General features: G+C 46.4%; 2 protein-coding genes across 3 annotated transcripts; both read right to left on the bottom strand.

Annotated features, from left to right (window-relative positions):
* Positions 1-2,186: 2,186 nt before the first annotated feature.
* On the bottom strand, positions 2,187-4,253 carry LOC124663731. The gene is made up of 3 exons (XM_047201404.1): positions 4,245-4,253; positions 2,720-3,708; positions 2,187-2,631 (listed from the first exon to the last, which is right to left on the bottom strand). Exons 1-3 carry the CDS (start codon positions 4,251-4,253, stop codon positions 2,487-2,489), a joined length of 1,143 nt encoding a protein of 380 aa, XP_047057360.1. The 3' UTR covers positions 2,187-2,486.
* Positions 4,254-8,318: 4,065 nt separating this feature from the next.
* LOC124667099 lies at positions 8,319-9,849 on the bottom strand. 2 transcript variants are annotated; one of them, XM_047204426.1, is made up of 3 exons: positions 8,908-9,849; positions 8,697-8,821; positions 8,319-8,663 (listed from the first exon to the last, which is right to left on the bottom strand). In XM_047204426.1, the coding sequence occupies exons 1-3, from the start codon at positions 9,768-9,770 to the stop codon at positions 8,641-8,643; spliced, it is 1,011 nt and encodes a 336-aa protein (XP_047060382.1). In that variant the 5' UTR covers positions 9,771-9,849; the 3' UTR covers positions 8,319-8,640. The 2 variants fall into 2 exon arrangements, with proteins under 2 accessions (XP_047060382.1, XP_047060383.1); XM_047204427.1 differs by having other exon boundaries at positions 8,319-8,821; positions 8,908-9,847.
* Between the last annotated feature and the right edge of the window lie 3,093 nt (positions 9,850-12,942).

Below are 12,942 nucleotides of genomic sequence, written 5' to 3'. Positions count from 1 at the left end.
ATATTACGCACTATGCCACGGTACCGGTTCGTTCTTATTTTTGTCTCGCCCGCAACAGAGCAAGCCCACCTGGTCTGTTCCTTTTCTCTATCCATATCCGCACCGCCGCCAACATGATCTCCCACCTCCGTCCTCCTATGCTTCTCCCCAAGCCCCGCCGGCCGCCGCCACCGCATGTTGGTGCAGCGGCACCGGCGAGGGCACTCAAACTGGCGCGCCAACGTTCGTGGACTCCACGGACTGGTCTTGTCGTCGCTGAATCGGCCAGATCGGCTCCAGGCTTCAGGATATGATGGCGGCCGGGGAAGAACCAGCCCGAGGCGGAGGAGGTCCCGGCGCTGGACCTGCTCGACGACTTCTGGTTCTTCAGCAACTCCCTGGGCGGCAGGGACGACGGCAAGGGAGGAACACGGAGGCCGCCGCTGCTGCCCAACAGCCCAAGTCGCCCTCCACGTCGTCGTCCGGGCGGGCGTCCTGGACGGCTGGACCTGGCCGCCCACCGGATCCCATGTGCCACCAGCAGGCCACTCCAAAAACAATATTCGGAATCTGCTCAATTCGGCGCCCGTAACGTGCCAGATCCAATGCCATCCATCCAGCAGATGCCGCAGTCAGTCAGGTGCTCCGTGCTCATACCTGACGGGGCAGCTCGGACCCGGCGACGATCGCGGTGGCCGGCTCGGAATCTTCAGTTTTCTTCAGACATCATAGTCGAGGTTCGCGATGCGTCGAGCGCCGTGGAGCTCCTACTTGTCGATTTGAATGGGAGGAGGACTGATGTGAAGCAACGAGAGATGCTTCTTCTGCCACGCAGTGAATCCAGCAGCAACGAGATGCTCCTCTGCGGACGTTTGAGGTCTAGGATCCATCCGCATATGCTAGGTACTGTAATACGTATGTCTGTATGTGTGTTCTGCAAATCCAATGAACCAAATGCTTAGTTGATTCAGTCTGACAAGTTTGTCTATTCAGCACGGATGTTTTAATGATTCAATGAAGTTTGCCTATATCTCCAGATCTCAGCTCAAGAACTGCGAAGCTCATCGATCCGAAGAATGGTTATGATTTTGTAATACAGGTTTATGTCAAGCTTACAAGTTTTGCTATAACTAAGTGATTTTGCTAGGTATTTTAATATCTAAAATATGTATCAATTTGTTTTCTGTATTTTTATTCCGATGCAACCTATGATATGATTTAGTCATGAAAAACTTTTTTACTGCGATTTACGCAACGGCTTATCAAAATTCTATTTAAATTTGAGAAAAAAAGCACTAAGTGGAATTCCACTTGTTGCGAAGGTGGCGATAGCACAAGAGATGATGGGGTTTGCTCAAGCCATGCAAGATGAAAGCTTATTTGGCCCTACGCCGAACAAAGGGAAGTGGAATAGTAGGCCTTGCCTACCGCCGTCAAACAGGCTCATAATAATCTTCTCCGTCGAGCGACATATCCAGCAAACAGGCTCATAATAATCTTCTCCGTCGAGCGACATATCCAGCAGCAACTTGTGCACCATTCTTGACGATTCGCTCCATAGGTTACGTTGCCGTAGGCTCGCCTCCATCGAGATATTAGTAGGGCGACTGGAGAGGGTACATTAGACGGGGACGCATGGTGAGAGTTGTCGGTGGTCTAGCTAAAGTGGTGTGCAAAGAAGGAAGTGGTAGCGGGTGTGTCTAATCGCGGAGCATGACAATATGTTTTTCTCCCGATGCAACGCATGGGCACTTTTGCTAGTAAATCACTTAATAGGCTGTGGCTGTATGAACTGCTACTCACTTCGGCAAGTATTGATGGTCATGGTTTGATATATCAAGGCCAAGACCTGCTATATATCATTTAGAATCTCGGTATGACTGGATCAGCTTAAGCTACTCCAAATAACCATGCAGCAACACAGAACAAGAAAAAAAAATCAAACAAGGCTAAAATATTTACGCCATACAGGCAGCGAGGCGAAGCTCACATGTCCATCTAGTCATATGTAATGTAGGTGAATTTGGAACAGAAAGGTACACAATCTCTATCAGATATTGTTTCTGATCTACACGCAAAAATGAGCAGGTCTGGGTTGATTCTACTTTCAATTAAGTGAGACTACACAAGACAGACGCACAACTTTACATAAAGCAATTAGAATGAGATATTCATAATCAGATAATCATAATAAGATAATACTAGTGTCATATGGTTGCAATAGACTAGAAGGACCTCTTCGCATTAGTACTTCCACATACTAGCTCTATCTACAAACGATTCCACCAGTTCATTACAATAATAATATGTATATGCTAGGGACACCATGTAGTACTAGCAGTCTCTTAGAATAATTGCATCCGCCAGCTATTAGTATATATATAGAACCATCAAACAGTGGTAAATCATGCAGCGAACTGGTTGATCGTCTGCTTGTCTGGAGACGCGGCTGCTGCAGAGGCATCAGCGTTTCATCTCCTCGGTGCATGAAGCCGTAGCTTTGATCGTCAAGGAGACACAGCTGCTGCAGAGGCATCGGTGTTCGTCTCCTTGGTGAATGAAGCTGTAGCTGGAGTTGGAGTGTTCGATTTGGTAGGCACAACTCCTGCAGAGTTCCTGATTGTCCTGGCATTCCTGATTTTCATAGCATCCCTGCACAGAGAGAGAGAGAGAGAAGTTTGATTACAAACCGTATAATTGCAAACCAACATATTTGAACAGCTAAGTTGACAGCGCAAACCTAGTGAACATCATCTGCTCGTAGGTGGCATGAACCCTGAGGTAGTATCCAAGAAACGCGGTTGACGCAAGAACACACAGCCACAAGATGATGGCCGCGACAAGCTTGCCGCCGAGAAGATACGAGATAGGGAATTGCATGCCTATGGCGGCAAAGATAAAGACTACAGGAGGAGCGCTATCCATACCAAAGACAGCTCCATTTAACCAGCCTAGGACACATACAGTCAGAATGAATTCTAGGCATGCAATGGCTGCGAATAGGTTCATCACAGTGGTGAGGGCATCGTAGTGACCTTCTGGACGCATGACCCAGCATATAGCACCAAACAAGGCAAAAAAAGCTAAGAAGGGGTAGATCCCATCCTGCCTATAGTATATGCGGGTAAAGGGGGCCTTCGAGAAAGCAACGGCGGCTGCAGTCTCTCTTCCATTGACCTCCCTGTGCTGGGCAAGAACGCTGCCAAAGAGGCCAGCAGCTAGGATGGAGTCTGAATAGATGAACACCACGCCCAGCACACTACTGAACAAAGTGTGCACAACAAACGCTAGCAGGCCGACATAGGAGAGTGCAAAAACATCTTGGCTAAGGGCGTAGACGAGGTGGAGTAGGAGACGGAGCAGCCAAACAGGTATAGGATAACAAACAGGGACAATGTCCAGCTGGCTCGCACCTGCTCGCCGCCGGAGTAGGAGATCAAAGAAGGGATTACCACCGCGAACACCACTGAGTGGATGAGAAGGCTGCGCAGCTCGGAATGCCCGGTGGACACGGCGGCGGATGGAGGCTTGGTGGAGACCTCGAAGACCTCCTTCTGCTGATCCAGGGAGGGGACCCTGCGGCGCAGCGTGCCTGGATCCATCAGAGGGGGCGGCGGAGGCGACGCCTGCGGATAAATCGGAGGGGCGGCGGCGCAGGCTAAACCTAGGGTTCGGGGTGGATTTGGGGGAAGTTTGTGCTGTGTTACTGCGCGAGTGTGAGCGGAGCGGCTAGACCAACAAGTCGACGGGGTGGATATGGACCGGGCCTGGCCGGGCGCCAGGTATCGTTCCTTTGGCGCAAGGGAGCGTGCTCGTTCCGCACAATTACGAACAATTGGGCCGACCCAATGTATCAATGGCAGAATTGCTTTTCCAACCGTTTAGCGTGTTTGGCCAGTATTTGCTTATCAGTTTACTTGGAGATCCGTCCTCAAAAAAATGCCCCTTCTCTCTGATTGGTACTCCTCTACTTCATCTGTTAGTCCTTCTCCTTCGACAGGAGTGATACCCCGTCGATCTGTGTTATTTATGTACTTTCCTAAGTGGATTGCTCATATCACTGCATGTGTTTCCTTGTATTAGTTCATCCATTTGATCAACTCTTCACATCTCGTTTAATGGCTTTGTATAATGACTTGGTACTGTCACTAATTTTTTTTGGGCGCGCGAGGTCGAAATCGGCGCGGCCTTCCCCGGCTCGCTGACTTCCTCCCATGCGGATGTCATGTGGTTGTGACCAGCCCCGGTCCCTCCGATCCTCTCACTCCAGCCATGCCTTTGTGGCACTTCGCCGTCTTCGACAACATCATCACCTACATCTGTCTACATCAGCACATCACACTTGGGACCCTCCGCGTGACTCCTCGTAGGCTCGGAGGGCTAATATCGAGGGGATGACTCGCGATAGGCAAGGCGCGACACTTCGCAGATCAAGAAAAGATGCAACGCATCGAAATATATGGAATAAAGAAAAAAAGAGGAGGAAAAGAATAAGAAGCAGGCTCCCACAACTCATGGGCCTCTCCCGCACCCTACGTAGGCCACCTGGCGCCCCACAGCTGATAACCCCCAAGTGCAAGGGATCACCACGGTATAATTCGATAAGTATTTGAGTGTCAAACCCACGAGGAGCTGAAGGTAAACTATCTATTCTCTAAAGCCCTATAACCCACTTATGTGGCCTTCTATGCAAAGTTAGGAAATATGGTATGTGTCTGTGAAGTGATTTTTACTATAAACTATAAGCACTGAAAATAAAATGAAAAAATTAAAACTAATGCAAGATAAGTGAAGCGACGTGAAGTGGAGTAAGATGAAGTAACTCAAGGGAGTAACTGTTTAGGAAAATTGATAATTCATTTGTATGGTTGTCATAATTAGTGAAACTTAGTATAGTCCTTTTTAGTGTTTCTTCTAGAGAGGCGCCATAGATTATTGCAGCCATAAACATGAGAAAATACACAACTAGTGATTGATCCCAAGGCCAATTAAGAGTAAAGAAGGAAATTATTAAGATTTTAAGTCCAACCACCATTGTAAGTTTAAAGGTCCCCATAGTTACACCCCCCGTTGATTAACCTTGAATTAACAAAACATGAATCTAAGAATTGAGACATGGTTTCTCTCAAGCTCCAGTTGTCTCTCCTCCTATCATCATGCAACTATGACAACCTCATGCATTCCCCAATATACGTCTGCACTCATATATCATTACAAGTGATCATCATAGAAGATAATAAATACTTATATGCAACCATCAACAAATTATCTCACAGTTTCCAAGAACATGTCACTACTCAAACAAAGACATAGAGATACAATACATCATGGGAAAATGTTAGATTGTCTCACACATCATGTTTTCTTACAGATTACAAGGGGTAGATGAAGATGGTGCAGAGGGTGTTGTTGTTGATGATGATGATGATGTCCACGCCGGAGGGGGTGGAGTCCACCGGAGGCGATTCCTCCGGCAACGTTTCCCCCTTTGATCTCCGCGTGGCAGCGGCCTTCTAACCCTTTATGTGTTTTTTTTATCTCCACCTCTGTAGCCTCGACGAAACCCTGGGGGTCGTATATATAGGGTTTCTAAGGTCAAACGAAGTTCGTGGGCGTGAGATTGAGGCGAATCGGACGAACAATGGCGAAAAGGCACTTGGTGGCACGCCCATAGGAAAATGTTAGATTGTCTCACACATCATGTTTTCCTAGAGATTACAAGGGGTAGATGAAGATGGTGCAGAGGGTGTTGATGACGATGATGATGATGTCCACGCCGGAGGGGGTGGAGTCCACCGGAGGCGATTCCAGCAACGTTTCCCCCTTTGATCTCTGCCGGCGGCACCCTGCTGACCCTTTGTTTATGTGTTTTTGATCTCCGCCTCCGTAGCCTCGACGAAACACTAGGGGTCGTATAAATAGGGGTTTTTAGGTCAAGAGAAGTCTGTGGGCGCGAGATTGAGGGGAATCGGACGGACGAGGGCGAAAAGGCACTTGGTGGCGCGCCCATAAGGAGAGGTCGCGCCACAAGCCCTCTTTGCCAACTTGTTTACCTCCTGGTGTCCCACTTTAGCTCATTTTGTTTGTTTCAAAATTTCCGAAGCGTGGCCCGTGACCTTGCCCTTTTTGAGTCTCATACCTCCTGGAAAGTCAAAAATACTAACAGAAGGAGTTTTCTGCCAGCCAGAGTTAGAACCAAAGGAGAGGGGATTGTTAGAAAATCCCCGAAAGCAATATAAAACATGCAAATAACATTATATAAGATGCAAATATTTTTGGAGATATGACCAAGAGGCAATAATAAAAGTGTTCATTGTTATATCTTAGTGTTCATGATAAATGTTTACATCCCATGCTATAACTGTATTAACCGGAAACATTAATACTTGTGTGTTTTGTAAACATAAATGAGTCCTTAGTAAGCCTCTTGTTAAACTAGCTTGTTGATTAATAGATGATCATGGTTTTCTGATCATGAACATTAAATGTTGTTAATAACAAGATAGTATCTTAGGTGAATGATGTGATGGACATACACCCATAGTAAGCGTAGAATATGATCAAGTCATTAAGTTCGTTGTGCTTCAAGCTTTAAGATACATAGCAATCTAATCCTTCGACCATGAGATCATGTTAATCACCTACATCGGATGGATGCTTTGATGACACCAAACACTACTGTGTAAATGGGTTGTTATAAAGGTGGCGTTAAGTGTTCGGAAAGTATAGGGTTGAGGCACGTGGATCAAGAGTGGGATTTGTCCATCCAAATGACGGATAGATATACTCTGGGCCCTCTCGGTGGAATGACATCCAACTAGCTTGCAAGCATGTGACTGGCTCACAAGGGATGCCATATCACGGTACGAGTAAAGAGTACTTATTGGTAACGAGGTTGAACTAGGTATGGAGATACTGACGATCAAACTTAATTCGGATAAGTAAAATATCGCGAGACAAAGGGAATCGTTATTTTATGTGAATGGTTCTTTCGATCACGAAGTCATCGTTGAATATGTGGGAGCTATTATGGATTTCCAGGTCAAGCTATTAGTTATTGATCGCGGAAGAGTCTCGATCATGTCTGCATAGTTCTCGAACCGTAGAGTGACACACTTAAGGTTTGATGTCGTTTTAAGTAGATATGGAATATGAAATGGAGTTCGAATATTGTTCGGAGTCTCGGATGGGATCCAAGACATCACGAGGAGTTTCGAAATGGTCCGGAGAATAAGATTCATAAATAGGAAGTCACTTTCCAAGTTCGAAAATGATTCGGTGCATTTATCGAAGGCAGAATGTTCTAGAATCTTATGGAATAAATCACTATATGGAAGGTGGAGTCCATCCTTGGCCGACCAAAGTACAAGGAAAGGGAGCAATTCCAATCCACCTAGGTTTCCCCATTATGGCAGTTTTTGGAGTTGGACTTGAAATTCGTTTTGGGGCAACCCTAGGGGTTCCACCTATATAAAGAGAGGGAGAGAGTAGGGGGCAGCACACACTTGGCCGCACCACCCAAGGGGCACCAAGGCCGGCGCCCCAAGAACCCCCCTCTCCCAAACCCTAGCTACTCCCTCCTCCGATTTCTCCCGTAGTGCTTACGGCGAACCGGCTCGTCAGGAGATCTCCACCACCACTATCACCACGCCGTCGTGCTGGCGGGATTTCGAGGAGGATCTACTACATCCGCCTCAAAGCATATCTGCTAACTGCTTCATCATCAGCTCAATATTACTCTCGCCTCCGCTCGACGATGCAGATGTTTGAACCGTCGCCGTCTTGGGAACCCTAGTCTCGAATGACGACGTTCGCCCCAAAAACCTCAAGCCCTTCCCTACACGCAAAAGCCAAGGTCAGGCAACAATACAAGACTGTCCCAAGTCAGCCCGAGCGATCAACGATAGTGAGGGGGAATAATTGGGAAATCAAAGACTCAATGTGGCGGCACCGTGAGAGACCAAAAAAACCTTAACAAGACGGAAAAGTTCCATTTCCTTGCAACAAGAACATCAGCTTGGTTGCTTTCAAAAAAAAAAAATCAGCTGGTGCTAGTAAAGCTATCTTGAAAGTATCATGTAATGAACACTTGAACTAAGGCTTCACACCCATATCTCAAAAAAAAAAAAAAAGGCTTCACACCCAACTAATCTTTACCGCCCACTGTAGGTTTCCATGCTGGACGAGATGGAAACGTATGTAATGTAGGTGAATTTGGAACCAAAGGTACACAATCTCTATCAGATATTGTATCTGATCTACACGCAACAATGAGCAGTTCTGGGTTGATTTTACTTTCAATTAAGTGAGACTACACAAGACAGAGGCACAACTTTACATAAAGCATTTAGGATGAGATATTCATAATCAGATAATCACAATAAGATAATACTAGTGTCATATGGTTGCAATGGACTAGAAGGACCTCTTCGCATTAGTACTTCCACATACTAGCTCCATCTACAAACGATTCCACCAGTTCATTACAATAATAATATGTATATGCTAGGGACACCATGTAGTACTAGCAGTCTCTTAGAATAATTGCATCCGCCAGCTATTAGTATATATATAGAACCATCAAACAGTGGTAAATCATGCAGCGAACTGGTTGATCGTCTGCTTGTCTGGAGACGCGGCTGCTGCAGAGGCATCAGCGTTTCATCTCCTCGGTGCATGAAGCCGTAGCTTTGATCGTCAAGGAGACACAGCTGCTGCAGAGGCATCGGTGTTCGTCTCCTTGGTGAATGAAGCTGTAGCTGGAGTTGGAGTGTTCGATTTGGTAGGCACAACTCCTGCAGAGTTCCTGATTGTCCTGGCATTCCTGATTTTCATAGCATCCCTGCACAGAGAGAGAGAGAGAAGTTTGATTACAAACCGTATAATTGCAAACCAACATATTTGAACAGCTAAGTTGACAGCGCAAACCTAGTGAACATCATCTGCTCGTAGGTGGCATGAACCCTGAGGTAGTATCCAAGAAACGCGGTTGACGCAAGAACACACAGCCACAAGATGATGGCCGCGACAAGCTTGCCGCCGAGAAGATACGAGATAGGGAATTGCATGCCTATGGCGGCAAAGATAAAGACTACAGGAGGAGCGCTATCCATACCAAAGACAGCTCCATTTAACCAGCCTAGGACACATACAGTCAGAATGAATTCTAGGCATGCAATGGCTGCGAATAGGTTCATCACAGTGGTGAGGGCATCGTAGTGACCTTCTGGACGCATGACCCAGCATATAGCACCAAACAAGGCAAAAAAAGCTAAGAAGGGGTAGATCCCATCCTGCCTATAGTATATGCGGGTAAAGGGGGCCTTCGAGAAAGCAACGGCGGCTGCAGTCTCTCTTCCATTGACCTCCCTGTGCTGGGCAAGAACGCTGCCAAAGAGGCCAGCAGCTAGGATGGAGTCTGAATAGATGAACACCACGCCCAGCACACTACTGAACAAAGTGTGCACAACAAACGCTAGCAGGCCGACATAGGAGAGTGCAAAAAACATCTTGGCTAAGGGCGTAGACGAGGTGGAGTAGGAGACGGAGCAGCCAAACAGGTATAGGATAACAAACAGGGACAATGTCCAGCTGGCTCGCACCTGCTCGCCGCCGGAGTAGGAGATCAAAGAAGGGATTACCACCGCGAACACCACTGAGTGGATGAGAAGGCTGCGCAGCTCGGAATGCCCGGTGGACACGGCGGCGGATGGAGGCTTGGTGGAGACCTCGAAGACCTCCTTCTGCTGATCCAGGGAGGGGACCCTGCGGCGCAGCGTGCCTGGATCCATCAGAGGGGGCGGCGGAGGCGACGCCTGCGGATAAATCGGAGGGGCGGCGGCGCAGGCTAAACCTAGGGTTCGGGGTGGATTTGGGGGAAGTTTGTGCTGTGTTACTGCGCGAGTGTGAGCGGAGCGGCTAGACCAACAAGTCGACGGGGTGGATATGGACCGGGCCTGGCCGGGCGCCAGGTATCGTTCCTTTGGCGCAAGGGAGCGTGCTCGTTCCGCACAATTACGAACAATTGGGCCGACCCAATGTATCAATGGCAGAATTGCTTTTCCAACCGTTTAGCGTGTTTGGCCAGTATTTGCTTATCAGTTTACTTGGAGATCCGCCCTCAAAAAAATGCCCCTTCTCTCTGATTGGTACTCCTCTTTTTTTTTTTTTGAGGGTAAAACACAATATATTAAGCTAGCAAGCCGCCTCATTAAAAACCTTCCAGTCCCTTCGGTACCCTGGTAAGGAAACGAGTGCGTCTGAAACTTGCTGCCCGAGTTCAAAACAGAGTTACATCAGCTATTACATCTGAAAGCACATGATCAGGAGGATCATCATCCCAAACTATAACTCTGTCAGCCTCAAAACTAAATCTAGCTAAATTGTGAGCTACCCTATTAGACTCCCTAGGACAATAAATAAAAGAAAGCAGCTCCTAATCTTTGTATGATTTCGAAGCGAGTCCATCGGAATAGTCGTGCTAGGAATCCACATATCCCCCTCTCCGTTGCAAGCCTCCATCAAAGCCATGTTATCGGATTCAATAATTGTAGGTGAACAATTAATTCTCTCTAGTAATTCAAGCCCCTCTTTAACGCCGAGCTTCTGTTGTTCCTACATCCAAGCATATGAGTTGAAGGCCACGCTCCTCCCACCAACACCGAGCCCCTTGAATCTCTAATCACCGCCGCCACCGCACCATCACCTGAGGGAAAGAAGCATGCATCAACATTCAACTTATAAGTACCTGGTGGAGGTTTCGTCCATCCATTCTCCTTCGGCACTGTCACATGCGATGACGCCTTATAATTTGCCGTGATCGCCTGGATTGAAAACACCGATTTCTTCACCGGAGCCACAGTTTCCCCATTCACTACTTCCCTACGCTGCCACCAAATATACCAAGCAGCGACAAGGATTGTTTCCTTTAGGCCTAACAGACCAATGATCAGGTTATTCTTCATAGGGCCTCTCGGAATTTCTTCCAACACAACCGATCCCGAGTGGTCAATGTCACACGCCGATTTTATATAATCTTCTAATCCCAACTCCTTCCGGACCTCCTTGCGCGTTTACGAGTAAATAACAGGTGCTTTATATCTTCACATCCGACATTACGAGCACGGGACACCGGCGAAACTTTGATGTGTCTGTTTGCTAAAATTCCTCTTCCCGGAACCAAACCATGGAGAGCTTTCCATCCAAAAATTTTAATCTTGGCAGGAACATTTAAACTCCAAAGAGTACTCCACACAGGATTGGTCAATACACTACCTTGTCCATCAGCTCGTCTCATTCTTGCTCCAAATTGATGTTCCCATTCCGAGTAATATGCGGATCGAACAGAGAATATATAATTTTTTGACTTATTCCAAGCAATGAAGTCATCCTCCAGATTTTGACTCAAAGGGATTCTTAAGATTTGTTGTACATCAAACGGATTGAAGATAGACTTAATTAGATCATCATCCCAAGTACCAGTTATCGGATTAATTAACTCATCAACAGTTCTCAGTATGCACCGGCCTCTATCAGTCACCACCATTCGAGAAGCACTAGTGGGAATCCAGTGATCAGTCCAGATATTGATTTTTGTGCCATCCCCAACCCTCCAAATGTGTCCTCGTTTGAAGGTTTTGAGCCCCTCCAAAATACTTTGCCACGTGAAAGAAGAGCCCTTCTTCGGTCCCGCTTTCAAGAGATCACCAGTGGGGTAGTATTTAGCCCTTAGCACTCTGGCACATAAAGATTCAGGGCTAGACAAAAGCCTCCACGATTGCTTTGCTAGCATAGCTCTATTAAAAGAGTATAGATCTCTAAACCCCATACCACCGTCCTTCTTAGGAACACACATTCTCCACCACGCACACCAATGCATCTTCTTCTGTATTTCTGTATCCCCCCACCAAAACCCAGCAATAGCATCAGTCAATTCTTTTATTAATTTCTTGGGGATTTTAAACACTGCCATAGCAAATACAGGGATTGCTTGTAGTACAGCCTTTATCAAAATCTCCTTTGCTCCCATTGAGAGTAATTTCTCCTTCCACCCACTTATTCTAGCTATAATCCTCTCTAGCAGATAAACAAAGCTATCACTTTTATCAATTCCAATCATTGCAGGAAGGCCCAGGTACTTATCTGAAAGTGCTTCTGTCATCACATTTAATTCCGAACAGATATCTGCCTTCAATTGAACCTCCACATTAGGATCTGAAGTATATGCTACACTTTGCTTCACTAACAAGCTGACCCGAATTTGCACAGGTATAAATCAAGAACATGTCTCACCGAAGTTGCATTAATTAAATCTGCCCTCATAAGGATTAGGGAATCATCGGCAAAAAGTAGATGTGATACCGATGGTGCATTTCTGCACACCCTTACTCCTTCTATGCCACGAACCTCCTCTTGGTGAGCCAACAAACTTGATAAACCCTCAGCGCAAACAAGGAACAGGTAGGGAGATAAGGGGTCACCCTGCCTTAAACCTCTAGTTGGTGTGAACTCCTCTGTCTCTTGATCATTATATCGAACTTTGTATTTGACGGATCGAACACAGGCCATAATAAGCTCTACTATCTCCTCATGAAATCCCAATTGGATAAGCATTCTCTCCAAAAAGTTCCACTCAACCCGATCATAGGCTTTGTGCATATCTAACTTGACTGCACAATAACCAGCTTTCCCATTCTTCTTGTTTTTGATTGTATGAAGACACTCGTAAGCAACAAGAATATTATCAGTAATAATTCTTCCAGGAACAAAAGCACTTTGAACAGGCGAAATTACATCCTCAAGAACATGTTTAAACCGAAGAGCAATCATTTTGGAAATTACCTTATAGATGACATTACACAGACTTATAGGTCTGTATTGGGAGATCAGTTCTGGTTCTTCAGTCTTCGGTATTAAGACAATGATTGTGTCATTCCAACCATCAGGAATTATTTTATTATTGAT

Source organism: Lolium rigidum, chromosome 6 (assembly GCF_022539505.1).
Source record: "Lolium rigidum isolate FL_2022 chromosome 6, APGP_CSIRO_Lrig_0.1, whole genome shotgun sequence".
Taxonomy (NCBI): Eukaryota; Viridiplantae; Streptophyta; class Magnoliopsida; order Poales; family Poaceae; genus Lolium; species Lolium rigidum.
This window is presented reverse-complemented; position numbering and strand designations above follow the sequence as displayed.

What these genes read in the sequence shown, in the direction of transcription:
- LOC124663731 (XM_047201404.1), bottom strand. An exon ending in GAGCAGATGATGTTCACTAG is followed by an intron (nt 2,632 to 2,719) that starts GTTTGCGCTGTC and finishes CTCTCTGTGCAG; the next exon opens with GGATGCTATGAAAATCAGGA.
- LOC124667099 (XM_047204426.1), bottom strand. Translation starts at nt 9,770, where the DNA reads ATGGATCCAGGCACGCTGCGCCGCAGGGTCCCCTCCCTGGATCAGCAG. An exon ending in GAGCAGATGATGTTCACTAG is followed by an intron (nt 8,822 to 8,907) that starts GTTTGCGCTGTC and finishes CTCTCTGTGCAG; the next exon opens with GGATGCTATGAAAATCAGGA. An exon ending in GACGAACACCGATGCCTCTG is followed by an intron (nt 8,664 to 8,696) that starts CAGCAGCTGTGT and finishes GATCAAAGCTAC; the next exon opens with GGCTTCATGCACCGAGGAGA.